The sequence below is a fragment of the Anabrus simplex genome, chromosome 7 (assembly GCF_040414725.1).
Source record: "Anabrus simplex isolate iqAnaSimp1 chromosome 7, ASM4041472v1, whole genome shotgun sequence".
Taxonomy (NCBI): Eukaryota; Metazoa; Arthropoda; class Insecta; order Orthoptera; family Tettigoniidae; genus Anabrus; species Anabrus simplex.
Genome location: NC_090271.1, coordinates 279,560,566 through 279,588,315, shown reverse-complemented (window position 1 = coordinate 279,588,315; position 27,750 = coordinate 279,560,566). Strand labels below are relative to the sequence as shown.

At 40.3% G+C, this 27,750-nt stretch overlaps 1 protein-coding gene across 3 annotated transcripts in view; it reads right to left on the bottom strand.

The window, feature by feature from the left end:
• Positions 1–3,651: 3,651 nt before the first annotated feature.
• LOC136877108 (CDK2-associated and cullin domain-containing protein 1) overlaps positions 3,652–27,750 on the bottom strand; it is a 136,438-nt gene continuing 112,339 nt past the window's right edge. Inside the window, exon 6 of one of the 3 annotated variants that reach the window (XM_067150925.2) lies at positions 3,652–4,442. Coding sequence is in view for 1 of the 3 variants with exons in the window: in XM_067150927.2 (XP_067007028.2) it covers positions 6,563–6,774 (212 nt within the window). In the remaining 2 variants the exon portion in view is untranslated. Of the gene's footprint in view, positions 4,443–6,044; positions 6,775–27,750 lie in introns of those variants that run through there. The other 2 variants (XM_067150927.2, XM_067150924.2) reach the window with 2 other exon arrangements.

Sequence of the window (27,750 nt, the reverse complement as noted above, 5' to 3'; positions counted from 1 at the left end):
AAACCGCCGCTACAGTGATATATTTCCTATTTTCCCGACATATATATATTATTATTAAGTGTTCACGCTCATTTTCCTACTTCATTTTTATTTTTATTATTTTTATTTTTGGTTTTATTATTATTGTGTGTGGCCGCGCTTGTAAATACTGAGGGTCGAATAGACATTTCTCTAGACAGTGTCCTCGCAATTCTTCTGGGTCTGGGCATTCTGCTAATGGTAATTCTAGATGACTAACCACCAATTCTTGTGACAATCCTCAGAGTGTAGCTTGATGTTTCGTCTGTTATCAATGTAGATTAAATGATGATGTACACAATTCTGTAGCTGATGATAGGCCCCAATCTGACACTAGAGTAAATTTCCCACAGTCTTGTTGTATTTCTGCTATTTCTCCTTGTAAATGACCTTATAGATGCTTAGAGGTTAACAATGAACCTGTCTGTGCATAGGTAAATTCTGGAAGTAGCATCACTTTGATGAGTGAGAACTGGTATAATTCCAAGAAAATGTTTGCAAGTTCCCTTCTTTAAAACCTGTATCTTTAACCTGCCATATGGCCAACTCTAATTCCTTGAATGTGATTGGATGTCTGAATATCAAAATTAGAATCCGTAATTTCACGTGGAAAATGCCCGTGTTAGTGGCGAAAGATTTACCTTTTCCTTTCATTCTGGGTGCAAATTTTTTTGTCAAGACTGGTATGATGTTGGATCTTCAGTACAATGAGTTTCAGTTTTAAGTTTTCTGTTAGAATCTTTGAGTTGTGTAATCACTCTCCTATTCTCCTTATCATGTCAGTGCTTTTTCTGAAGACATGGATGAACCCATTGTTTTAGATTTTGATCATTTACCTGATGAACAGGCTGACCAACTTAATCTTTGTGATAAATTTCTGATGTGTTTACTGATAAGTTAGGTTTAACCAATGTTTTGGAATATAGAATTTAAGTCATTGACATTGTTCCTGTTCGTTCTCCTCCGTATTGGTTGTTGCCTCCCAAAATGAAAGCCCTTAAGGCTATTATCGACCAAATGCTTGCTGATGGTGTAATGTCTTTCTAAATCTGCTTATTCTTCTCCCATGTTTCTTGTCCCTAAACCGCAAAGTGGTTATCATCCTGTCGTTGACTATCGGATGTTGAACTGTAAAGTGGTACTTCAATCTGTTCCCCTTCCTGATTTGCATTCTTGTTTTTCTTGGTTTGCTAATAACAAATTTTTTACCCCTTTGGATTAGAATCAGGCGTGTTATCTGATACCTCTGTCTGAGGAATCCAAGCACCTCACTGCTTTGCCACTGATTGTAACCTCTATGAATTTGAATGTGTCCCCTTCGCGTTCAGTACAGGTGCTGCTGTCCTTACTCGGTTGCTAGATGATGTTTTGTCAGACTTCGAATTCAAATTCGTATACAACTATTTGGATGATTTAGTTATTTCAGTGAAACATTTGAAGAGCACCTTGTCCATCTGAATGAAGTCCTTAAAGGACTCCGTAAAGCAGGGCTAACCCTTGAGGCTGGCAAAGTTACTTTCGCACAACCCCAGATGTCCTTCTTTGGGCATATTGTATCTGAGAAAGGCGTCTCTATTGATCAATGTCATACTGCAGCTATTCAAAAACTTTCCTATTCCTAAAGATGTCAAGGCTGTAGCTAGGTTTGTTGGCATAGTAAATTTCTTTTGTAAATTCCCGATTTCGCTGAAAGAGCAACTCCAATTAATGCTTTGAGAGGAAAAGATGCTAAATTTGAGTGGGGTGATGCCCAACATGAAGCTGTCTGTGACCTGAAATCTGCCTTATGTAATGCTCCTGTTCTGGCTATGCCCGATTTTTCTAAACGTTTCATCCTTGAAACTGATGCCTCATCTACAGGTATATCTGATGTTCTACTTCAGGAATTTGAAGGAGGACGTCGTCCAATTTCTTATGCTTCCCATAGTCTAGATCCTGCTGAACGCAACTATTCAGTTTATGAATTAGAAGCCTTAGCCTTTGTCTTCTCTTTAGAAAAATTTAGAATGTACCTTGAACATCTACCTTTTGAATGTGAAACGGAATATCAAGCACTGAGCTGGGTACTGGCCAAACCAAGAACTGTTCGTCTTGCGCATTGGGCAGTATGCACCTCAGCTTTTCAATTTGAACCTCGCCACATTCATGGCACTGAAATGTTGTTGCTGACAGTCTCAGTAGGATGTTCAATCCTGGCATTTCTGATCCTCAATCAGAGCCTGCAGATCCCTCTCCTGAACAAGTTTTGGCCTTTGTTAATGTAGTTCTGACTAATTCCCCTTTCGTTACAAAGATATTGGTAAACATCAGGAAGGAGATGCTGAATTGAAGGCTATTATTGACAGGATTAATTCTGGTGAACACGTCAAACCATATGTCCTTAAGAACGCTGTTCTGTGTTGTCCTGCTTGCGGTCGTAGTGACCCCAAAATTGTTCTTCCAGCTAACTTCGTTCCTGCTCTCTTTAAATATTTCCATGAATCCCCTGTCAGTGGACATCTCGGTGGGACCTCCACAATGTAGCCGCAATCGGTGAGAGCGGCCACAAAAAAAGTAATAATAATAAAACCAAAAATAAAAATAAAAATAAAAATGAACTAGGAAGATGAGCGTGAATACTTAATAATAATAGTAGTAATAATAATAATAATAATAATAATAATAATAATAATAATAATAATAATATGGGGAAAACAGGAAATATATCAAAGTAGCGGCGGTTTCACATCTAAGCTTTGGATATAAGGCGGTTAACTTATCAAACACGCAAACTCGAAACATACGCAAGGTAATCATAACTTACAGGCCTAACAGTCAGTACTATGGGAAGGATTGTGGAACGTGAAGGAACCCTATTGAAGTCCGTGGAAAGTATGCTGTTAAGGGGAAGAAGAGGTTCACAATAGCCACCCTTTAGCTCAAATATATTAAAATTAACAAAGCTACAAAATCAAATAAACCAAAACAAAGACATCGCTGAAAGCAAAAACAACTAAAATAAGAATAATTAAATAAATTTGTGAAACACAAGGTTTAACATAAGGTTGATGCTGAATCACATTAAGCTGCCAAAAAAAGATACAGTGACTGTCTCTCAAAAACATAATCATTGTGAAAGGCGAATGGTGAACACAGGAATCTAGAGCAAACTCCGACACGTTGAATTTAAATCATTAAAAGTTACATAAAATGATAAAATACCGAAATCAAACATAATAGAAAAAGCATTGAAATAGCACTTGCCAAGAGAGACGGGAGTTCCTCAAGGGAAGCCCTCGAGCACGAGCGCTCACTAGGACGGTAAGATAGAAAAACCGCGGACGACACGCATCACACACGCGAAGCTGGCAGAAGGCCGGAAATGGACAGATCGCAAATAACCAATAGGAAACCGAATTTCTCTAGATTCCCGTTTTTTGCCAATTGGAAAGTTCGTTATTCTGACCAATCCAATTGCATGACCATGTGTGGCCAGATACTAAACTGCTGATGCAAGTGGAATTACATCACCTAATCTCTCCAGGTGCAGTACCTACTGTTCCAAAAGTTATATACCGCACGTGTTTCGCCAAAGCACAATATTACAATTTTTGATGCACAGAATATAAAATGATAGTAAAATTCAGTTCAGTCATTAAATTAATTAAAAAAATAACTTTCCATTTACAGTTCCAAATCATAGGTAAATCATTTCTTGATCTGTTCTGAAAAATAAAATGGTAAAACAACATATTAAAAAATCTATAATCGATTATTTTCAAAAGTTCATGATTCCCAAACTCTATTCTTGAGGTTTCCCTAAATTGCATTAAAAAATTTACAATAATATTCAAAATGCATTCTAATTAACATTATCTCATCAAACAATTTTCTTCTAGTTACATTAAAAAGTATTCTTCCAGAGTCCATATTTCTTCATTATTCAGAATAAGTAAAATATACTAATTTTTGTTTATAAACCAAAATAAATTTCTCCTGTCCTTTCTTGATGACAAACAGGTCACATCTTCCTCCCTTTTAAGCTCGAGCTATGCTTGAGAAAAATACATTTTAACTTTACTATGGGGGTTGTGACCACACACCATCCGACACTTTACAGCACAATATTTTCGTTCTCTTCAGGAACGTCCATACAGGCCGAAAAGTCACAAGTTGACCACTGGTATTGATGTCCAATATAGCTGCTGGCCCTGGCCGCACCAACGACCTCCATCATTTCCAGTCCCACCGAGGCCACCAGTGGAGCCTCCTTTCAGCACACTTGTGTAGTAAACTGGCTTATAACAGGCAGAGGAGTGTAGCGCAGTACTGCCAACTGCCACCATAAGGAACACCTGCCCTCTCCAGCGTCGGATAGTAGTGGCCCTAGATACTTTGCAGCCTCCAAATAGGTACCACATTTTGGAAATGCAGCAGCGCAGCCACTGGAACATAAATACACACCCAGCAGAAATGGCAAACAGAAGAAATAAGGCCATTGGCTTGAACTGCAGAAGAACTAAAATTTTATAGATGAGTTCAAGGGTTGGTTTTTTTGTGTAACAAATAACATATTTAGAGGCACCAAACTGGTGGTTCTACAAGACCCCTTAGGGATTCCCTCCCATAGACCTTGGATACCCCAGCCCCCCACTGGCAAGCGCTACTTCAAGATTTCACAAGGAAAACACTGAAAGACTAAAAGAAAATCTGCCGACTTAACCCTAGTACCAGTAAATTTACAGAAAATCCATAATTATACACATTAATGAAAATCTAAGTCTTACTTCAAAATACATTATGTTAAAGTATACCTAGCATGTTCACAAACGACCAGTCTTATTACAACTAAAATAACTCCTAATTAAACTATAAAATCCAGGTGATAGCCAGCCAGCCTTTTACCCCCCCAAAATTTTTTTTACAACCAAAATTCCTTACAACTACCCGATTTCAAATAAAGAAAATTCACCAGGGAAATAAATTTAAAATACATATTACTGAGGATACAGCAAGACACATTACCATTCACTCAATTCACCTCTTCCAGCACTACAGGTATGACAGGTCAGCATAAAAGAGAAGGCATCCTCCAAGTTATAAATCACCAAAAGTAGACCTTCATAGACTGAAGTACTATATACCTACAATTGGTGAGCGCGGCCACACAAAATAATAATAATAAAACCATTAATAATAATAGTAAAAATATAAATGAATTAGGAAAATAAGCATGAACACTTAATAATAATAATAATAATAATAATAATAATAATAATAATAATAATACAAATATGGGGAAAGTAGAAAATATATCACTGTAGCGGCGGTTTCACATCTAAGCTTTGGATATAAGATGGTTAACTTATCAAACACGCAAAATCGAAACATACGCAAGATAATCATAACTTACAGGCCTAACAATTACTACTACGGGAAGGATTGTGAAACATGAAGGAGGTCTATTGAGGTCCACGGGAAAATATGCCGTTATGGGGAAGTTGAGGTCCACAATAGTCACCCTTTAGCTCAAATATATTAAAATTAACAAAGTTACAAAATCAAATGAACCAAAACAAAGAAATCGCCAAAAGCAAACACAACTAAAATAAGGATATTTATATAAATTTGTTAAACACAAGGTATAACATAAGTGTTGTAAACAAGGTTGGGTTTACAAAAAGCACAACTTCTTTATTTGCTTCACATGTAAAATTACAATATTTACACTAACAAAACTGAAAGTTATCTCGAAGCAAATTGAACTATGAATTTGGAGAAAGAGTCTGTCTTTGTACACTATATACACGTTGGAGTATTCACGTTCACTACTATTTCGGAAAGATAGTCTTTGTGACATGAAAAGTTCTTGATAGTCGAAAACTATCAGAAGCACTGACGTAAATATCTCAGAGAGTCCTTCCTTGTTGAAGTGTCTGAGTTCATTAACGTAAGTTCAATGACTGAAGAGTTCCTACTTAGCGAAACTAAGTCGATAATGGGAGCTTGCATTAGCTAGGGAATGATAGTGGCATATAATGGTAAGACTGGGCATGGACAGCGGAATAGGCAAGAGGAGCGGTGACCCGAGGTGAGACCTCTTACTGCCAGAAATTCAGTCCACCTGGCCGAAGCACATTTTCAAGAGGAGTAGCCTCCGTGCTCGACGTAGGGTGTATTCTGGAGCTGGACACCGGGGTCAGTGGGCGTCTGGACAGGCTAGGAGCTCCTTTATATAGCACACACGACGTTCCAGGCACGCGCACTGAGGGCTGCGCGTCGAGGCTCGAAGAATCACACACTGGCACGCGTGTAGCTGGCTGGCGGATCGAGAAGGGAGCGACGGACATACAACACCCTCCCCTCCTAAATACGCCGGTACGGCGTGAAACGGCGGCGGCGCTGGCAGCGGCTGCAATGCTGGGCCGGAGCTGCTGATGTCTCTGTTGTATTGTCCGGAGCCGGGACTGGGCGGAGTGGCGCTGCCTCGTCCTGAAAGGAACCCATGGTTATTAAATGGTCTAAAGCTCGTTCAGCAATAGATTTATCTGGCTTACCAATAGCATCAATAGCTGGACATGGGTGGTAGCGCAGACGTATCTGGTCTTGATGGCGGCAGATACGTTTCTCCGTAGTCTGTATCTCGTAGAGACGATGACCCAACGATCTGCAGATGACTCCAGGTATCCAGAGTGGGTTGGACTTGAATGTCTTGGTGTAGACCTTGTCGTTGACTGAGAACTTCGGTGGTGAGGTCTGAGGCTGGGCCGGAAGAGGCTGCAACAGAGAAAGTAAAGTTCTGTGAGGTCGTCCATGGAGCTTCTGTGCAGGAGTGATATTATCAGCGCCGGGCAGAGTTCTGTAGTTGCTTAAGAGTTGGAGCAATGCTTGGTCTTTAGTTAAGCCTGAAGAGACAGCTTTTTTCATACTTCTCTTAAATGTTTGTACAAAGCGTTCAGCTTCACCATTAGATTGAGGGTGAAAAGGCGGTGCTAGGATATGACGAATGCCATTATATGTACAAAAGTTCTTAAAAGCAGTAGCTGTAAATTGAGGTCCGTTGTCCAAAATGAGTACTTGAGGTAAGCCTTCTGTAGTAAATATTTTCTGAAGAGCACGAATGGTAGCTTCGGTCGTAGTAGTTGAATGCATATCCACTACATATGGAAAGTGCGATAGTGAATCGATGACTATTAACCACATGGAACTGAGGAAAGGACCTGCGAAATCGATGTGAACTCGTTCCCATGGAGTAGTAGCAGGAGGCCATGAAGCTAGATCAGAAGATGGGGCGTTCTGATTCATTTGACATTGTTCACAATGACGGATGAGTTTTTCGATGGCGGCATCAATACCGGGCCAGTAGCAGTGTTGACGTGCTAGTTGCTTTGTTCTGGATATACCCCAATGGCTTTGGTGTAATAATTCGAGAACTTGTTTCTGTAGGCTAAGTGGGATAACCACTCGGAAGATGGTGCCTGTTTCTAGGAGTACGACTCCAGCACGAGTCGTGAGACGATGCTGCAGACGATGATAAGGTGCAAGGTGGGCAGGAAGCTTGCTCTGAAGAGGCCAACCGTTGCGGATGTAAGTACGCACAGTAGCAAGTGTACTGTCCCTATCCGTAGCTTTAGCTATGCAGGTAGCATCAATAGGAAAACTGGATACAGTATCTTCAAGTTCTATGTCCAACTGAAGACATTCAGATTCCTGAGAATCGAAGGCAGTATCAGGACCAACTGGTAAGCGTGAGAGGGCATCAGCATTACAATGCTGGGATGTGGCTCGATAGACAATCTGATAGGAATAATCAGAAAGCAACATGGACCATCTTTGAAGCTTGCGGAGGGAATTCTCAGGGATCTTATTACCAGGGTGGAATAAGTGTACGAGAGGCTTATGATCAGTAATGATCAGGAAATGGTTGCCATAGAGATATTCGTTGAAACGGCGAATACCAAAGATGATGGCTAAAGCTTCTTTCTCTATCTGTGAGTATCGACGTTGATGGTCATTAAGTGTTTTCGAAGCAAATGCGATGGGGCGTTCCTGTCCATGACGATCCTTCTGGGAGAGAACGGCACCGACACCGTAGTCTGAAGCGTCAGTAGCTAGCGTGATGAGCTTGTCGGGCTGAAAATGAGTGAGTTGTATAGCTTGAATTAAGGCGTTGTTGATGGTTTTCCATGCCAGTTGGCATTGCGGAGTCCACTGAAATTTAACACCTTTTTTACGTAGAGCGTTTAATGGAGCTGCCACTGTAGCGAAGCGGGGAATGAACTTATTATAGTAGTTCGCTTTGCCTATGAAGGACTGGAGCTGCTTGAGGTTCTGAGGTGCCGGCATGTTTACGATAGCTGAGACATTCTGTGCACTAGGGCGAATTCCAGTCTTATCAAGTATATGTCCTAGGTAGTGAACTTGAGGCTGAAAGAATGTACATTTAGCGAGATTCGCTCGTAGGCCATTGTCTTTCAATTTCTGGAGAAGGAGGCGTAGATTGGTTAGATGTTCCTGATGATCTTTTCCAGTAACAATAATATCATCCAGGTAGTTAGCACAACCGGGAATGGAGGCGGTGAGTTGAGCTAAATAGCGCTGAAAAATAGCCGCTGAGGATGAAACACCGAATGGGAGCCGCTGGAGCTGGAGCAGTCCGAGAGGAGTGTTGAGTGTTAGAAATTTCTTAGATTCTTCGTTTAAAAGTAGCTGGAGATATGCTTCTTTAAGATCAACTCGAGAGAAGAATTGTCCACCAGAGAGACGACGGAATAAGTCTTCTGGACGTGGAATAGGAAAGATATCTGTGTCGATGTGTGCGTTGACGGTAGATCGAAAATCTCCACAAAGTCGAACATTACCATCAGGTTTCTTGATGACCACTAGTGGAGTAGCCCATTGACTAGAAGTAACTGGTACCACAATTCCAGTTTGTATCCATCTGTCTAATTCTTTCGTGACCTGGTCTTGAAGTGCTAGGGGTACTGGACGTGCTTTGAGGAAGCGAGGCTTAGCTCCGGATTTCAGCTGTATGTGAGCTGTATAGTCTTTTGCTGTTCCGAGCTGAGAGTCGAAGACTTCAGGAAACTGCTCTAGGAGAGCGGTAACGTCAGAAGTAGGATGCAATGTAGATACGATGTTAATGTTGTCATGTATCTGGAAACCAAATAAGTTAAATAGATCCATGCCCATAATGTTGGAGGCAGTGTAGTTGTTAACTACGAGAAGAGGAATGGCCTTCTGAATTCCTTTATAACTAGCCTGAAGCTTGATTTGACCTTTAATGTCAATTTTCCTTTTGTTAAATGTCACGAGCTGGATGTCAGCTGGAGAGCATGCAGGTGAACCTAAGTCATGGTATGTAGCCAGGTTAATAATAGAGACAGGTGATCCAGTGTCTAATTGAAAATCGACAGATCGATCAGAGAATGAGAGAGGAACGATGATCTTGTGAGAATTCTTGGTAGGAAGAATAAGATTGATCTGATCAACTTCCATGTCTTGGCGGGGCTGTATATGCTTCCGGCGTGCTGCAGGAGTCTTAGCAGGGCGGAGCGAACTCTGACATACAGTCTGAATGTGTCCAAGTTTATTACATCGTTCACAAGTGGCTTTGAAAAAGCGACAGTCACGACGTTCATGATGCTTGAAACAGCCTCGGCAGGAAGGCAGGAGTTTCGAGTTGCGTTTAGAATTGGGCTTCCTGGTAAAATGACGAGAGGGACCCGTGCGAGAATGCTTGGTAGAGAGCGCCTTGTCTGCGCGGTTCACTGTAGCAGAGGACTTGTGGGCCTGAGGCGAGACTTGAGCAACTTCGTGTGGAGAAGCTATGGCTGTGGCAGTCTTGGTAGTAAGCTCATAAACCGTAGCAATACGCTGGACGTCTTCTAAAGAAGGGTTACTCTTCTTGACAGCGTCAAAACGTATTTTGTCCTCAGGAGTATGTAAAATTACCATGTCCCGAATGAGAGAATCAGTGTAGGGTGAACCACAACCGTCCTTGGAGCATATGAACTGGCAGGGTTTAGCTAGACCACGCAATTCAGTTATCCATTCAGTATGTGTCTGATGGGGTTGCTTTCTGCTCTGAAAAAATTTATAGCGAGCAGCCACTATGTGAGGAGTTTTGGCATAGTGTTCAGTGAGACGGGCCAAGAGCTGTGCGAATGGTACCTCAGAGAGGTTTTCTTCTGGACTTAATTTACGTAGTAATTCACACGTAGCATTGCCAACCGAAGAAATAGTGCTCGGCGGCGTTGATCATCTGTGACAGAATGGCAGATGAAATGCTGTTGTAAGCGGGCTAAATAAACTGACCATTCTTCCTTAGCCGGATCAAAAGCAGAGAACGGAGGAATAGCTGATGGCTGTGTAGAGACAGAAATAGCTTGCATAGCCTGAATTAAGGCTGTCTGTTGTTGTTGCATAAACTGTTGTTGTTGCTGCTGTAAGGCCTGGAATACTGTAGCGAGTTGCTCAGCTGTAGCCATTGCGAGATGCGTGCAATAACGAGCAAGTATAGCTGTGTGTCAGAACTGGTTGTATGCGAGACCTTGACCGGTATAGCGGGGAGTGAGAGAGAGAGAAAGCAAACACGCTGGAGCATGCCACAGGTGGAGCGCACGACAGAGAGCTGTGGAATGTCGGCTGACGTTCCGTAGTGTGAAGAAGTGTAATAGCTTCACTTGAGAAAAGCGAACTGCTGTGATAGGTCGTACGGGCGCCAATGTGGAATGATGATAGTTACGTAGTATAATGTCACTGTGCCCATGAGTGGACAATATCCCGCAAGAGTTTGTTGGTCTGTTGCAAATGAGTTGATAACCGAATGGACACAGGCTTGCACTTTGTTTCGACCGAGTGGGCGACACACTGAGCACTGATTGACTTCGTCGCCAATGTATAAGAGTCTGAGGGCACAGAGTTTGCTGTATCTCGGTGTGAATGAGTGGATGGCGGGGCCTATAAAGTTTGTGCTGTGTCTCGTCACCACTGAGTGTCGATTGGCGCAGATGAATTGCAAGTTTGTTATCCCGTCGCCCCAGAGTTGGCGACTGGGGCCGATGGAGTGTAGTTTTTTTTTTACCTCGTCGCCACAGAGTTGTGTTGTAAACAAGGTTGGGTTTACAAAAAGCACAACTTCTTTATTTGCTTCACATGTAAAATTACAATATTTACACTAACAAAACTGAAAGTTATCTCGAAGCAAATTGAACTATGAATTTGGAGAAAGAGTCTGTCTTTGTACACTATATACACATTGGAGTATTCACGTTCACTACTATTTCGGAAAGATAGTCTTTGTGACATGAAAAGTTCTTGATAGTCGAAAACTATCAGAAGCACTGACGTAAATATCTCAGAGAGTCCTTCCTTGTTGAAGTGTCTGAGTTCATTAACGTAAGTTCAATGACTGAAGAGTTCCTACTTAGCGAAACTAAGTCGATAATGGGAGCTTGCATTAGCTAGGGAATGATAGTGGCATATAATGGTAAGACTGGGCATGGACAGCGGAATAGGCAAGAGGAGCGGTGACCCGAGGTGAGACCTCTTACTGCCAGAAATTCAGTCCACCTGGCCGAAGCACATTTTCAAGAGGAGTAGCCTCCGTGCTCGACGTAGGGTGTATTCTGGAGCTGGACACCGGGTTCAGTGGGCGTCTGGACAGGCTAGGAGCTCCTTTATATAGCACACACGACGTTCCAGGCACGCGCACTGAGGGCTGCGCGTCGAGGCTCGAAGAATCACACACTGGCACGCGTGTAGCTGGCTGGCGGATCGAGAAGGGAGCGACGGACATACAACAATAAGGTTGTTGTTGAATCACATTAAGTTGCCAAAAATAAGATACAGTGACTGCCTGTCGAAAACATAATCAATCAGAAAGGTGATAATGGTGAATATGGGAACCTAGAACAAACTCCGACACCTTGAATTTAAATCATTAAAAGTTACATAAAACGAGTAAATACTGAAACACTAGAAGAAATGAAATAAAATCAAACATAATAGAAAAAGCATAGAAATAGCACTTACCAAGAGAGATGGGAGTTCCCCAAGGGGACCCTTGAACGCAAGCGCTCACGAGGAAGGTCAGATGGAAGAGACGCAGACGAGACGCATCACACACGCGAAGCTGGCAGAAGGCTGGAACTGGACAGATCGCAAGTAACCAATAGGACACCGAATTTCTCCAGATCTCCGTTTTTTGCCAATTGGAAAGTTCATTATTCTGACCAATCCAATTGCATGAACATATATGACCAGATACGAAACCACTGATGCAAGTGGAATTGCATCAGCTAATCTCTCCAGGTGCAGTACCTACTGTTCCAAACGTTATGTACCGCACGTGTTTCGGCAAAGCACAATTTTTGATGTACAGAATATAAAATGATAATACAATTTAGTTCAGTAATAAACTAAATTTTAAAAAAAACTTTCCATTTACAGTTCCAAATCATAGGTAAACCATTTCTTGATCTGTTCCGAAAAATAAAATGGTTAAACAATATATTTTAAAAAATTCTATAATTGATTTTTTCACAAGTTCATAAGTCCCAAATTCTATTCTTGAGGTTTCCCTAAATTGCATTTTTTAAAAAATTACAATAATATTCAAAACGCATTCTAACTAACATTTTCTCATCAAGCAGTTTTCTTCTAGTTACATTTAAAAAATTCCTGCAGAGTCCAGAGTCCATAATTCTTCATTTTCTGAAATAAGTAAAATATACAATTTAAACATAAAATAATAAAATCCTGCTGTCCATTCTTGATGACACATAGGTCAGTCAGTGTCTTCATAAAATTTAGCTCAATTTATCCACAATTTTATGCAGATCTTCTTTCAAAATGCAGAGATAGTCTTCTTTCTGTATAGTGCCATCAATTCGGTTCATTTCGCTGACTCCACCTGAAGACATGCAGCTCCAGATCATAACGCAGCTCCCATGTGTTTGGCAATGGGCTGTACATTTCTATTTTCTAGCTCTTCATTTGATTTCTGATGGGCACTTACCTTGCCAGCAGAGTCAAAAACATTAAATTTGCTCTCATCAGTAAAAAATGGCATCATTTCACCAAAACTCCTCTTATTAACATGGTCACTGGTAAAATGCAATCTCTTCTTTCTGTTAGTGAAGGGCTTCTTTCTGCCAGCTCTGTTTTTTGCCTTATAACTCTGTGAACTGTGGATTGTTTCAGGACGGACGTTCTTACCACACACCTGGAACAGTTCTGCTGCTAATTTAGGAGCGTTAAGCCTGGGATGTATCTTCCAAATCAATATCCGTTCTTCTCTCTCAAGCAAGTTTCTTGGGCTGATCTTTTCGAGGAACTGACACCAGCCTGCCTTCCTTATCAAATATTATAAATCCTATTGTGCTCCTTGGTGTATTAAAAAGCTTGCTTATTTGCCTTTGTGATATTAACTTTAGCAAGATGGAGTATTATCAGTTTATGTTACTCAGACGTGATATTCTTACCTTTCCAACACATATTACCGACAGTCTGTATCAGCACTTCGAGACCAGGATGTACACAGAACTGTGCTTGAGTGAGATGACAACTCCATGAGTGATAAACACATAGCATGGTTGAATATTAAAGGGGCACACTCCTGTGGCACTTAAAAAATATACAGTATTAATTTTGTTACTACAGAAGTCCAACATTTATTTTTTAGTATGTATATTTTATGACTTCATCACATCCTTCCATCAGTCCATCTCATTTTTATTCCTCTTTCTAGCATATGATAAAAACAGTACTAGAAAGAGAGACTCCTATAATCTGCCCATGACCATATGCATTATTACAGCCACAGTTAGCACCATCATCATCATCATCATCATCATCATCATCATAATCATCATCATCATAATTTGTTTGCCCTTGCAGCGAGCCGGGTAGGGTGTTAGGAAATGAGCGTCTTCCAAAGTTGCCTATTCAACAAGATTTTATTGTCCATGACAGATTCCCAGTTCCATCCTCTTCTCTCCACGTCTTCCCTCAGTTGGTTCATCCATCTTCTTCTTGGTCTTCCAGTTGGTTCCAGTTCCAAACAAGCACATGGTAACCTTGTGCTATGCATTCGTTTAACATGCCCAAATCATTTAAATCTAGATGATCTGAGTCTTTCCTCCATCGATTCATTTAGACCTATGTTAGATAGGATCTCATCATTTTTCACGTGATCAAACTGTGTCTTTTGGAGGGCAGTTCTAAGAAATTTCATTTCACAGGCTTGGATCCTACTAAAATCCTTTGATGTTAGTGCAGATTTCCAGAGAATATGTAAGGATGGGAATGAAATATGACTTGTAAAGAATCATTTTTGCTCTTTGTGGGATCTTCTCATCCCATAGTAGGTGTCTAACGATACTGTAAAAGTTAGAGCCTTTGGTTACTCTGTTTGTTATTTCTATCTCAGCTCTATTATTACTAGCCACAGTTATATTCCTACAAATATCATTCACAACTTCCACTAATGCATCCACTTCCTAAAATCCTTACTCGTTTGTTTTAGAGATAATAGTACTTAGCCTAAACAGCTTTCAAAGCTACATTTTTCGTATCATAAATATGACAAAACTAGATTGGAAGGAAAATGTAGATGGCTGACGTGATCGGTGAAGGAAGCTTGATAAATCCTCAAGCTGTGACTATCTAATAGAATCAGTTCTTCAGTTACATAAAAGCATCTTGACTCTTTTTGTCATCATCCAGTTTTTCCAAAGTATTGTTTTCATAGATATTAATTTATTTAAGAGAGTTTTTTCATCATCAAGGCTGCAATATAGACAAGGAATAAATGGATATTCATTTTTTGCTTAATTTAAATAATTATTTGTATAGGGTGTGATCAGAAGTTTCTGTTTGAGGGTGTTGCTGCAGCGGACGTGCAACGTGGCGCAACTCCGATGCAGGTATATAAGCATGGACATGTAGGTAAAGGGATTAGTGTGGCAGTCGTGTCGTGCCGAGGTGCGTGCGTTAAATACAGCCATGTGAACTACGGCGACGTTATTACCAAATGCATCCAAACAGGACCAACGTACTGTTATTTGTTCTTGGCTGCCAAAGAACAAACACCAGTGGACATCCATCGGAGAATAGAGACTGTGTATGGGGCAGCATGTCTGTCAAAAATCACCGTGGTGGAATGGTGCACCAAGTTCCATGCGGGTCATGTTTCGACACAAGACACCAGTCGATCTGAGAGGCCAGGCTTATCCAGGTCATCACATAGAATGTACGCCAACTCAAGTAGGAGACACTCGAGTCAAGGCCCCCCCCCATAGTCCAAATCTCTCCCCATGCAATTATCACAACTTCCGTCCCCTCAAAAAGACCTTGAAGTGTCGACGCTTCCCGTCAGATGAGGATGTGCAGCAGGCCGTTATGGATTTCTTCATGCAGCAGGACACTGTGATTTGCCACACGGATATCTTCAACCTGGTGCATCGGTGGGACGAATGCTTCAATGCTCATGGAGATTTTGCCTGATTGGAATCCTGATTCAGGACTGTATGACCATCAAAGACACTTTTTTTTATCACCCCATATAAAAGAAGAAAAGGTTGGTAGAAAATAGAGAGCAAAGGAGAAGTATGTTAAGAAAAGATGCACAGTACTGATAAAAGTTAAAGTGAATAGTTCTGGAACCTTGTATTATAGAAGTGGCAATATTCTGCAGTTGTACGCTTCTGAGGTTGAAGTAATACCACAGCTGAACTAGTGTTTGAGTATTTAACTTTGAGCACGAATCATCAGTCCATTCATGCACCTAATATTTAAGTGATATTTTGTCCTGGTAGAAGATCATAGTTAATTTATTATAATAGTGCATCTAATGGAGCCTCGGTGGCTCAGGCGGCAGCGCGCTGGCCTCTCACCGCTGGGTTCCGTGGTTCATATCCTGGTCACTCTGTGTGAGATTTGTGCTGGACAAAGTTGAGGAGGGACAGGATTTTCTCCGGGTACTCCGGTTTTCCCTGTCATAGTTCATTTCAGCAACACTCTCCAATATCATTTCATTTCAGCTATCATTCATTAATCATTGCCCCAGAGGAGTGCGACGGGCTTCGGCAGCTGGCACAATTCCTAAACTCGCCGCTAGATGGCGGCTTCATTCATTCCATTCCTGACCCGGTCGAATGACTGGAAACAGGCTATGGATTTTCACTGTATCTAATGTTATATGGAGGAGAGCAATATTCTCTATTTCACATTTTTTTATATAAATATTAGGAAGAGGAGCATTTAAGCCAGTGGTTCTCACCTTCGGTAAATCTTTTTGCTATAAGACAAGGACCCAGTTCCAACAAAAATGGTCACTAACATCTGCAATATTAATGTTATTTTGTTCAGTTTTGAGAACAGAGAATTCGCTGCCTGTTGTTGTAATTGTCTGGCAGACAATTTTCATAACCAGTCATAAACAGCAGTATTCCCTTTCCCAAATGTTGAAAGATTTCTATGAACATTCCCAAATATTTGTTACAAAGGAAGCCATTTACTTTTTCAGAGTTGACTCAGTTAATATAACTCTGAAGTGTCTTAGTCTGCTGAAACACAAATATATACTTAGAACACTATAACATATCTCTATTTTTAAAAAAGCACACTTATTATTGAATGATATGTTCTGTTTTACAAGAAAATCCTCAGATTCTATCAAATCACTTTTAACATTATATATTTACAATATTATAGACATGATACTGTATAGGATTTTGGGCTTATGCCGTGTCAAGAAAATAAGGTGAAATTCTTTACATTTTGCAGAGAACTGTGTTCTGCGTCATCAGAAGAAAATCGTGACTGTCCACGAGAAAGGATTTTTAAACAATTACTTTTTGAAATTTAGACGTTATAACAGAAGTGGAAATGGTACGTTCATTTGTCATCAGATGGCTCCTCAGATATGGCACAATGCTAGCGTTCAAAACGGAAGCTGACTGAACCATCAGAATCAATCTAAGAGGCTCACATAACATATGTACGTAACAGATGACACTGACAGGTGTATGACATTGACACAGGCCTGGAATGCAACATCTGGCGATGAGGAACATACGAATTTAGAAAACTCCGAGACGTCTCCATATACGTCAAGGAACCGCCAAAAGACACGCCCAGGTCCGCCTCTACCCCTTCAACAGCCACTCCCACTGCCCCTCCTCCCCTCAGCCCCAGATGAACATGGAGCAGTGCACGACGTGCTCCCAAGCAACACACACCGATAAGTCAACAACAGCAGTAAGTACATATATACACACATCCATTCCACATGTTTAATAGACATTCCCAATTGCTAAAATGAAATCACTTACCCTCCATTTTCTTTTTACCTTTCACAGATAATTGTCCTATCCAAATACACAACAGTGAAGAGAGAGCCTCCACACCAATCAAATGCCACATAGTGTATCTTAAAATGGGACAACATGTTACGATACTTCTATGAATAGAAATAGTATGGAAATAATAGAGTGCACGCTTCAAGATCTACACTATCATTTCTACTTAAATCTCAACTGAGTTATCACAATTTTATATAATGCTTTCCAGCATTGACATGTGTTCTAATGTTCTTCGCATGTATGCTATGACGCATCCACATTTAAGAACATTGAACCTGACATTTTAAGCATTACATGTAAAATACTGAAGTTTTTTACATCCACAATGGAGGTCATTGAACTTCAATGTATGTTTTAACTTTATATGAATCACCAAAGCGTTCACACCAATGTCCATTTTATCAAGATTTTGTTTTATAATCACAGTTAAGCTAACATTAGACAATACGATTTTATTATATGTGTCTAACTAAATAACATAAGAAATAAGGAGTGCAAGGTACAAGTAATTGCCTTCTGTTTTTCAATAAATGAATTTAAATAAAATATAAAATCCCATTTATATTTGATCCCCCCTCATATTAGATGATGTATTACTATAAATAATAATCATCAGCTTCCCGAATGTTTGGGTTGCCACCAATTGACATTATCTTCATACAGACATTTTCAACGTATCAGAAAACTAGTTTGCTACATCTGTGTCAGAATGTTACAGACTTTGTAACATAAATATTTTATCTTTGCTCCGCACATAGCTTGGTAAAATTATAATATCTGTTTCTACAATTTCTGTCTTCGTCTCCTGATAAAGATGTTGATTCCCATAGGGAACCTGAATCTTCTGATGGCCAGGCAGATATCAATTTTTGAAAATGAGACAAAGTCTCACATAGTGCATTGGACTGCTGGTGGCTCCAAATAGCCTACGCAGTGGCCTCCACAGTATGCACTGGCCATGTGTCTTGGTGGGTGTGCCATTTACCAACTGATGAGCCCAACTTGGCACACTGTGGCAAAATGCTGGCAACCAAGAATGAATTAGCTGGAAAATTTATAATGTCCAATAACGGACCAACTATATCGGTATAATAAATTTCCTGATTTGGAACAAATATTTCAGGTTCCCTATGGGAATCAACATCTTTATCATCTGATGGCCAGGCAGGCATCAGTTTTTGAAAATGAGACAAAGTCTCTCATAGTGCATTGGCACTGCCGGTGGCTCCTAATAGCCTACGCAGTGGCCTCCACGGTATGCACTAGCCATGCGTCTTGGTGGGTGTGCCATTTACCAACTGATGAGCCCAACTTGGCACACTGTGGTCAAACACTGGCAACCAGGAATGAGTTAGCTGGAAAATATATAATGTCCAATAACGGACCAACTATATTGGTATTATTAATCACATTCCCATCTAATTCATTGTAAACATTCTCTGAATAATCTACTATATTAACCTCCATAATCCATGGCAACACTGATGACAATGACAACAAGAACATGTACCTTCCAGAATAATCTCATGAATCAAACTGATCTGTTTGAAGTCTAACTAGATATAACTACATTTTAATGCTCTTCTGTATTGAGTTTTATACTTTTGCTACATATGATTTAATAACACCATGTTATTGCTGTGATGCAATTTGATGTGGTTGAAACAAGGGGTAAATGTACAATTTATATTATAGCTGCAAAATCCACTGTACAAGTCTTGAAACATTTTAGATAATAAAGCCATCATGTCATATAAATTGGCAGTTATTTCACAATCCTCAAACTCACCAGGCTTATGCTTAGATAGTTAATTCAACAATTAGCTCAGTATGTTGATAAAAATATGATACAGCGATAGTGATCAGTATTGTATTGCAGATTTTTAATCATGAAAACTTTCCTTGATTACACTATATTAATATTATTGTTGTCCGGCTCCATGGCTAAATGGTTAGCTTGCTGGCCTTTGGTCACAGGGGTCCCGGGTTCAATTCCCGGCAGGGTCGGGAATTTTAACCATAATTGGTTAATTTCGCTGGCATAGGGGCTGGGTGTATGTCTTGTCTTCATCATCATTTCATCCTCATTACGACGTGCAGGTCGCCTACGGGAGTCAAATCAAAAGACCTGCATCTGGCAAGCCGAACTTGTCCTCGGACACTCCCAGCACTAAAAGCCATACGCCATTTCATTTACCACATCTTAATGTTGAGTGTTTTTATAGGAGATGAAACTTGAATTTACATCAACAACACACATAAGTTAACAAATCAGTTAGCATTGTAAAGGACTATAGTACGAATGCAAATGATATTTGTAAGTTCTCTGTGTATCACAAAGAATGCTGTTGTAATTGGGTTGAAAATCCTGTAGAAAGCAATAAATTAAATTAAATTAGCTATGACCTGAACATTTAGAAGTTGCCATTCTTGTAAGCATAACATTGACAATGTTAAGAGATAGAAGAAATACATTAGAGAATGTCATAATAATATTGGCTTTACGTCCCACTAATTACTATTACAGTTTTTGGAGACGCCGAGGTGCCAGAATTTAATCCTGCAGGAGTTCTTTTATATGCCAGTAAATCTACCGACGAGAGGTCGACGTAATACCACCGGACTGAGCCAGGATTGAACCTGCCAAGTTGGGGTCAGAAGGCCAGCGCCTCAACCATCTGAGCCACTCAGCCCGACTGTAATAATTTCAAATGGACCAAATATAGATGAAAATGTAAACACAAAAAATTATTTAAAAACATTTCTTTCAGAAAACTTGATGATGTGAATGGTAACAGTTTTGTTGTTTGTTGTCTACCAGAGGAATGATAAGGAAGCTGTGAAGACATACAGAATGATAATGGAGCATGGTTACTTACGTTTTGTGTTGAAAGCAAGCATGTTATTGCTAATATGATGTTTATATAAAAAAAGGTATCAATTTACTACTTCATGTACTACCTGAAAATGAAAGACAAGTCTTATCATTCTTATTGTAGAACGTATGAAGTTTTTTCTTTTACCCTTAAGATTTATTACTGCGTTTGTTGGGATGAAAGTTCCTTATGGGGATCACTGTAAGTACCTAGGTGTTAATATAAGGAAAGATCTTAATTGGGGTAGTCACATAAATGGGATTGTAAATAAAACGTACAGATCTCTGCATACGGTTATGAGGGTGTTTAGGGGTTGTAGTAAGGACGTAAAGGAGAGGGCATATAAGTCTATGGTAAGACCCCAACTACAGTATGGTTCCAGTGTACAGGACCCTCACCAGGATTACTTGATTCAAGAACTGGAAAAAACCCAAAGAAAAGCAGCTTGATTTGTCCTGGGTGATTTCCGACAAAAGAGTAGCGTTACAAAAATGTTGCCAAGTTTGGACTGGGAAGACATGGGAGAAAGGAGACAAGCTGCTCCTTTAATATATTTTAATATTAAATAGTTTTCACTTGTAAAGTGAAGTGTATTGATTGAGTGGATCACTAAACCTAACACTAGTTCTTAATTTAAACTGTTATCAATACGGATATCTATGATGAAGTTTGTAAATTGTAAGTGGTATGTTCCGAGCTGTCAACGGACAGATGGCGTGGAATGACATTAGTAGACGAATAAGTTTGAGTGGTGTCTTTAAGAGTAAGAAAGATCACAATATGAAGATAAAGTTGGAATTCAAGAGGACAAATTGGGGCAAATATTCGTTTATAGGAATGGGAGTTAGGGATTGGAATAACTTACATAGGGAGATGTTCAATAAATATCCACTTTCTTTGAAATCATTTAAGAAAAGCCTAGGAAAACAACAGATAGGGAATCGGCCACTTGGGCGACTGTCCTAAATACAGATCAGTATTGATTGATATATTAATTGATTGAGATGGTAAATACGATGGGATAAGATGAAGAAAATCATTTACCACATGTTCTGCAGTTAGTCTGAAGATCTGGGAAAAAAAATTAACATTGGAAATATTCCATTATTGCTCCATTTTTATGAGAAGATAATTAGAATGAATAAGGTGCTTAAATTAACTCTCCCTGTTGTCCAATTGCAAGCAGAAGTTGTAGAATGTCAACTGGGCTGAAAGTGACCGCTGCCATGCATGCAAGCAGCATCAATAGCTGCATGACACACAATTGGAATGCAAAGAACACAAGATTTTATCTCACAGAAGATATTTTGTGAAAAAGAAAAAAAGAAAGAAAAAACAAACAAAGAGCACACTAGTCGGGCATTGCAGGAAGAGGATTTATGTCAGATGCTTGAAGAGTAGCTGGAAACACTACATGTCAATGAGTCAACCATTAACAAATATTTAGTATTAACAGCAATCGGAATGCTGAAAAGTACTGAAAATTATTCAACATGAAACATGCACTCACTGACAAACATCTATCTATATATATAAAAATAAGAGATTTGTCTGTACATTGCTCAGAATTTAAAAAGGACGGTATTTCTGCAGTCATGTCCACAGTAGATGCACATGGAGGATATTTTCAACATCTTCTGTGACAAGGTGGGAAATTATTTTACTTTGATTATGGGTGCTTGTTATTTACATGGTGGTTCATACGGGCATTCTCCTGGCCCCAAGCTCAGCGAGTTGCCATGCGCTCGTCTCGCCTTCAGCTCGCCCATCTACCAGCTGCGCTGTGCCGGCCAACCCCACTTTGAGTGAAAGACCCTGTATTTTTATTCTATGAATGTATTGTTGGTATATTCTTTCAATCTCTTTCATTTCTATTTATTCACTGAAGGGGCCATTTTATATATGTTGTATTGAAGTAGCACTAGGAATATTTTTTTGTCTTACTGTAATGAAAAGAACAATGAGATTTTAAATAAATATAAGACAGAATAACTTTAATTGAATCCAGATCAAAGATAAAAAATTAAAAAAAACACAGAAGAATTCAACTTGTGACAACTTTATTGTCTCAATTTCTTATTTTATATTTTAAAGTTGTGATGCTTCATTTGTTGTGATTTAATTGATGTTTTAAATGTTTTTAATACACAAAACAATTTTATTGAATGTGGTTCAGATTCACATATATCAAAGTATTGATCTATTTACCATCAATTATCAAGAACTTGACACACAGCAAAATATTACAAAATAAATCAGAACTATTACTGAAGGCCTAGAAAAATGTACGAAAACTAAATAAATTACTTCACTAGAAATATCTTGACAGACTAATCAATTTAGTTTCCTTAGAATATCATCATGCTTGCTTACTTACTTAGTAGATCCACTTCTTCATACAAGTGTTGATGTACAGTACACAAAAATTCACTGAGAAGCCCTTAAAGAAAGCAAAACATATGTAATATAATCTTTAAGTTTTTCAGTCTGTAAATAAGCTTAAGTCACCTTGAGTCACCTTAAATAACTGTATGTATGTATGTATGTATGTAGTGTTTCTCATAGGGCATTGGCACTACCTGAGGCTCCGATTAACCTGTGCAGTGGCCTCCACTACATGTACTAGCCATGCGATTTCGTAGGTATGCTAGTTACCAACCGATGAGCCCAAATTGACGCACTGGGGTAAAACACTGACAACCAAGAATGAGTTAGCTGGAAAATTTATAATTTCCAATAACAGACCAATTATACTGGAAGTATATTAGAAGTTTATCTGTCTGCCGAATCCTCAACCCAAAGGCTGGTTGGATCCTCAACAGACCCACCATCAGCTGACATAAATAGCTTAGGCATTAATGAAGATACATACTAGGGAAATGAGCAGTGAGGTAGTTTCCTGTTCCTTTCTCCTACTTATATCACCTTAAGTCACCCTGTGTGTTCTTTCCCAGATATGTTACAATGTTTCTTATTTGTATTTTGTATTCAACAGACTGAAAAACTTAAAAGGTTATGTTAACAGTATAATTGACACTGAAAAGAATGGCTTCTTTTTTTAACACGTTCCCTGCGGCAGTGAATTGCGATGACTTAATGTTACGTCGTATCGGCCCACCGGTGACCAGATGCTGCCTTTAGTTATTATCGGTTCGGGTCACCGGTGACCTGACGAATTTGACTTTGTTTACTCCCTAGTATGAAATCCTAAACAATGCAAGTGCACTTGTTGTGTGCGTTATTGTTGAGGAGACATTCCAGCGTATTTACCTGTGCGACAGTGTTCCGATTCAACAATTGCGTGAAACAGAAATGACCCCGGAAATAATTGGGTCACCGGTGGGCCGATCAAAACTAGCAGTATGCCTCGATCCTTCACTTCAATTGGAACACTATGTTGCCATTAGTTAACAGAAATTCGTAACTAGGACGTAGTTACTTACTTCGCAATTCTGGGAAGTTCGCACCGATGGGTAAGAGTAACATGTTTCGGGGCACATGGTGACCCGAACCGCACGGAACGTAATATAGGCCCACCCCAGTGCTGTCCTAACCCTCTTTCTTTTCCGTGCCGCCGGTGTGTCAGAATGTGAAAGCTCCATACCTAAGAAAGGGCGTGAAATTGCTTATAAATATTATATACGGAAGATAGTAAATATGTCAATAACTATTCCAATAACTCCAATAACCTCTATTGGCTTTCCTAAGAGCAATGTAGAAAGCAGATATCAGAAGGGTGGTACTCCTTAAACAACAGTCTATGATCTGCGGGCAGCAACACTCTAGGCTTCATTCACCGTAACCGCGCTAAGCGATTCCCGCGTAAAAATATAGGTCAGACAACAATCGGGACTCAGGGTGACCCGAAGCGATATGAATGGAAGATGAAAAAAACTTCCTTCGGGTCACCGGTGGGCCGATCAAAACTAGCAGTATGCCTCGATCCTTTGCTTCAATTGGAACACTATGTTGCCATTAGTTAACGGAAATTCGCAACTAGGACGTAGTTACTTACTTCGCAATTCTGGGAAGTTCGCACCGACGGATAAGAGTAACATGTTTCGGGGCACATGGTGACCCGAACCGCACGGAACGTGTTAAAAAAAGTGTATACATAAACTAAATTAATATGAAATTTATTGACATGCTGATTAGGCTTTCTTAGATGTCAAAGTAAATACTGGGTAAGCTAAATATGAAAGTTTTATTTTTCTCTGATGATATTTAATGCAAACAATCCCAACAGACGTATGTTCTCTGCAATGTACCTAACATAGTATGTCAAAAAGGTGTTTCACATATGGTACTGTGTTTTATATCAGTTTCAAAATAATGTATTTCAATATTATTTATTTGAATAACATTTTTGAACAGAACATTTCTGCATATCATATGAGCCATAACTAGAGGTGGTAATTTTTAGCATTTTGAAGTCAGAAATGTAGCATTTATATTTGTACATTTAGCATTTTGAAGAAAAGCATAGAATTTGAGTTAATTCTGTTGGATATATAATGTCTTTTGATAATGTTAATGTGAAATTAAAATAGTATTTACATAAAGCTAACAGAAAAATAAAAATGTAAAATTATAATAAAATACATTTATTTTATATTGATATCTACTAAAGTATAACATAGAAAAACAGAACACATTAATCGATGCAAAATCAGAGTAATATAATTTTTTTAAAAAGAAACAATTACCTTATGTCATGTTCATGATCAGTGACTCTGTTGAAGGAAATCATAGAACATACCTGAACTTTTATTCTGTCATTCATGCTCATATCAAATACCACTGAATTACAGAAGACTCTGAAGGCTGATAGCATTTTATGGCTGACTATACTTTTAAACATGCTTGCATTTAGGAGATAGTGGGTTCGGGCCCTACTGTCGGCAGCCCTGAAGATGGTTTCCTGCGGTTTCCCCATTTTCACGCCAGGCAAATGCTGGGGCTGTACCCTAATTAAGGCCAAGGTTGCTTCCTTCCCACTCCTAGCCTTTTCCTATCCCATTGTCACCCTAAGACCTATCCGTGTTGGTTTGACGTAAAGCAACTTGTAATATATAAAAATAAAAACCCTTTCCAACATCTTAAGGTGCAAAAAAATTCCAGGGGAGAAACAGTAGATACACTGACTGACAGAGCAAATGCAACACCAAGAAGGAGTGGTCAGAACTTTATGCCAATTGCAGGGTAGACTGACGTCGCTGAGGTATGCTCATGATGTGAAATGCGCCGCTGTGCTGCGCACGTAGCGAACGATAAATGGGACACGGCGTTGGCGAATGGCCCACTTCGTACCGTGATTTCTCAGCCGACAGTCATTGTAGAACGTGTTGTCGTGTGCCACAGGACACGTGTATAGCTAAGAATGCCAGGCCGCCGTCAACGGAGGCATTTCCAGCAGACAGACGACTTTACGAGGGGTATGGTGATCGGGCTCAGAAGGGCAGGTTGGTCGCTTCGTCAAATCGCAGCCGATACCCATAGGGATGTGTCCACGGTGCAGCGCCTGTGGCGAAGATGGTTGGCGCAGGGACATGTGGCACGTGCGAGGGGTCCAGGCGCAGCCCGAGTGATGTCAGCACGCGAGGATCGGCGCATCCGCCGCCAGGCGGTGGCAGCCCCGCACGCCACGTCAACCGCCATTCTTCAGCATGTGCAAGACACCCTGGCTGTTCCAATATCGACCAGAACAATTTCCCGTCGATTGGTTGAAGGAGGCCTGCACTCCCGGCGTCCGCTCAGAAGACTACCATTGACTCCACAGCATAGACGTGCACGCCTGGCATGGTGCCGGGCTAGAGCGACTTGGATGAGGGAATGGCGGAACGTCGTGTTCTCCGACGAGTCACGCTTCTGTTCTGGCAGTGATAGTCACCGCAGACGAGTGTGGCGTCGGCGTGGAGAAAGGTCAAATCCGGCAGTAACTGTGGAGCGCCCTACCGCTAGACAACGCGGCATCATGGTTTGGGGCGCTATTGCGTATGATTCCACGTCACCTCTAGTGCGTATTCAAGGCACGTTAAATGCCCACCGCTACGTGCAGCATGTGCTGCAGCCGGTGGCACTCCCGTACCTTCAGGGGCTGCCCAATGCTCTGTTTCAGCAGGATAATGCCCGCCCACACACTGCTCGCATCTCCCAACAGGCTCTACGAGGTGTACAGATGCTTCCGTGGCCAGCGTACTCTCCGGATCTCTCACCAATCGAACACGTGTGGGATCTCATTGGACGCCGTTTGCAAACTCTGCCCCAGCCTCGTACGGACGACCAACTGTGGCAAATGGTTGACAGAGAATGGAGAACCATCCCTCAGGACACCATCCACACTCTTATTGACTCTGTACCTCGACGTGTTTCTGCGTGCATCGCCGCTCGCGGTGGTCCTACATCCTACTGAGTCGATGCCGTGCGCATTGTGTAACCTGCATATCGGTTTGAAATAAACATCAATTATTCGTCCGTGCCGTCTCTGTTTTTTCCCCAACTTTCATCCGTTTCGAACCACTCCTTCTTGGTGTTGCATTTGCTCTGTCAGTCAGTGTATGTTTGTATGTTTACACAAGAACAAAGGTGACGTGCATAGTTGCAGAAATTTTAGAAGCATTAAACTAACCTCACGCCAGAGACCCTGAAGTTCTGGGAAAGAGTCATAAACAAGCACCTACTTAAGCCCGTAGCCCTACCTAATAACCGATTTGGAATAACACACAGAAGAGGCACCACAGATGCTCTACCAGTACTTCACTGACCTGCAAAGGTGTTTGATCAGTACCTAGATCCATAATATGGTAAGCATTAAGAGCCCATAACATCACGTCGAAATCACAGCATGGCAGACATGAACAGCTTTATAAAAAGTTGTGTCAGGTGCCCAGCTGGGTTATCCAAAAGCTTTCACATCAATGTAAGATGTCCATCACTATTATTCAAGACTGTCATGAACTACCTAATGGCCAAGATTCAGAAACCAATCCTACAGAATATTTTATATGCAGATGATGATGTACTAATCTAATATGATTTATTTTTCACTTTACTTCTACAGATGTTACAAATTTCAAGACCACGTAACAAAGAAATATGAACGTTTAATGTGTACATCATCGTTATCAGTACCACTAATATCACGTTCACTGTCATTTTCATCTGGTTCTTAGAAACTGTCGTTCAAATGTTCTACTATTATGTCACTCTTCAGGGTTGGGGCAGAAGGTGCAAAGTCTATTTTATAGCAATTTCACTTCCTAACTCACATGTATTTCTAAACTATATTCATGTCTGTCTGGTAAAATATTTTCACTTATATAACTATGAACGTTGTGTACAACTATACTGACATTTAAACTTTATTATTGGAGAAGTCTTCCTCATGAACAGTCGAGATTTTCTTCTCAAGACGCAGAGTATAGTTCTCTGCGAAACGTAACAAATTTCACCTTATTTTCTTGACACGGCATAGGCCCAAATGCCTGTATCATGTCTATAAGTATGGG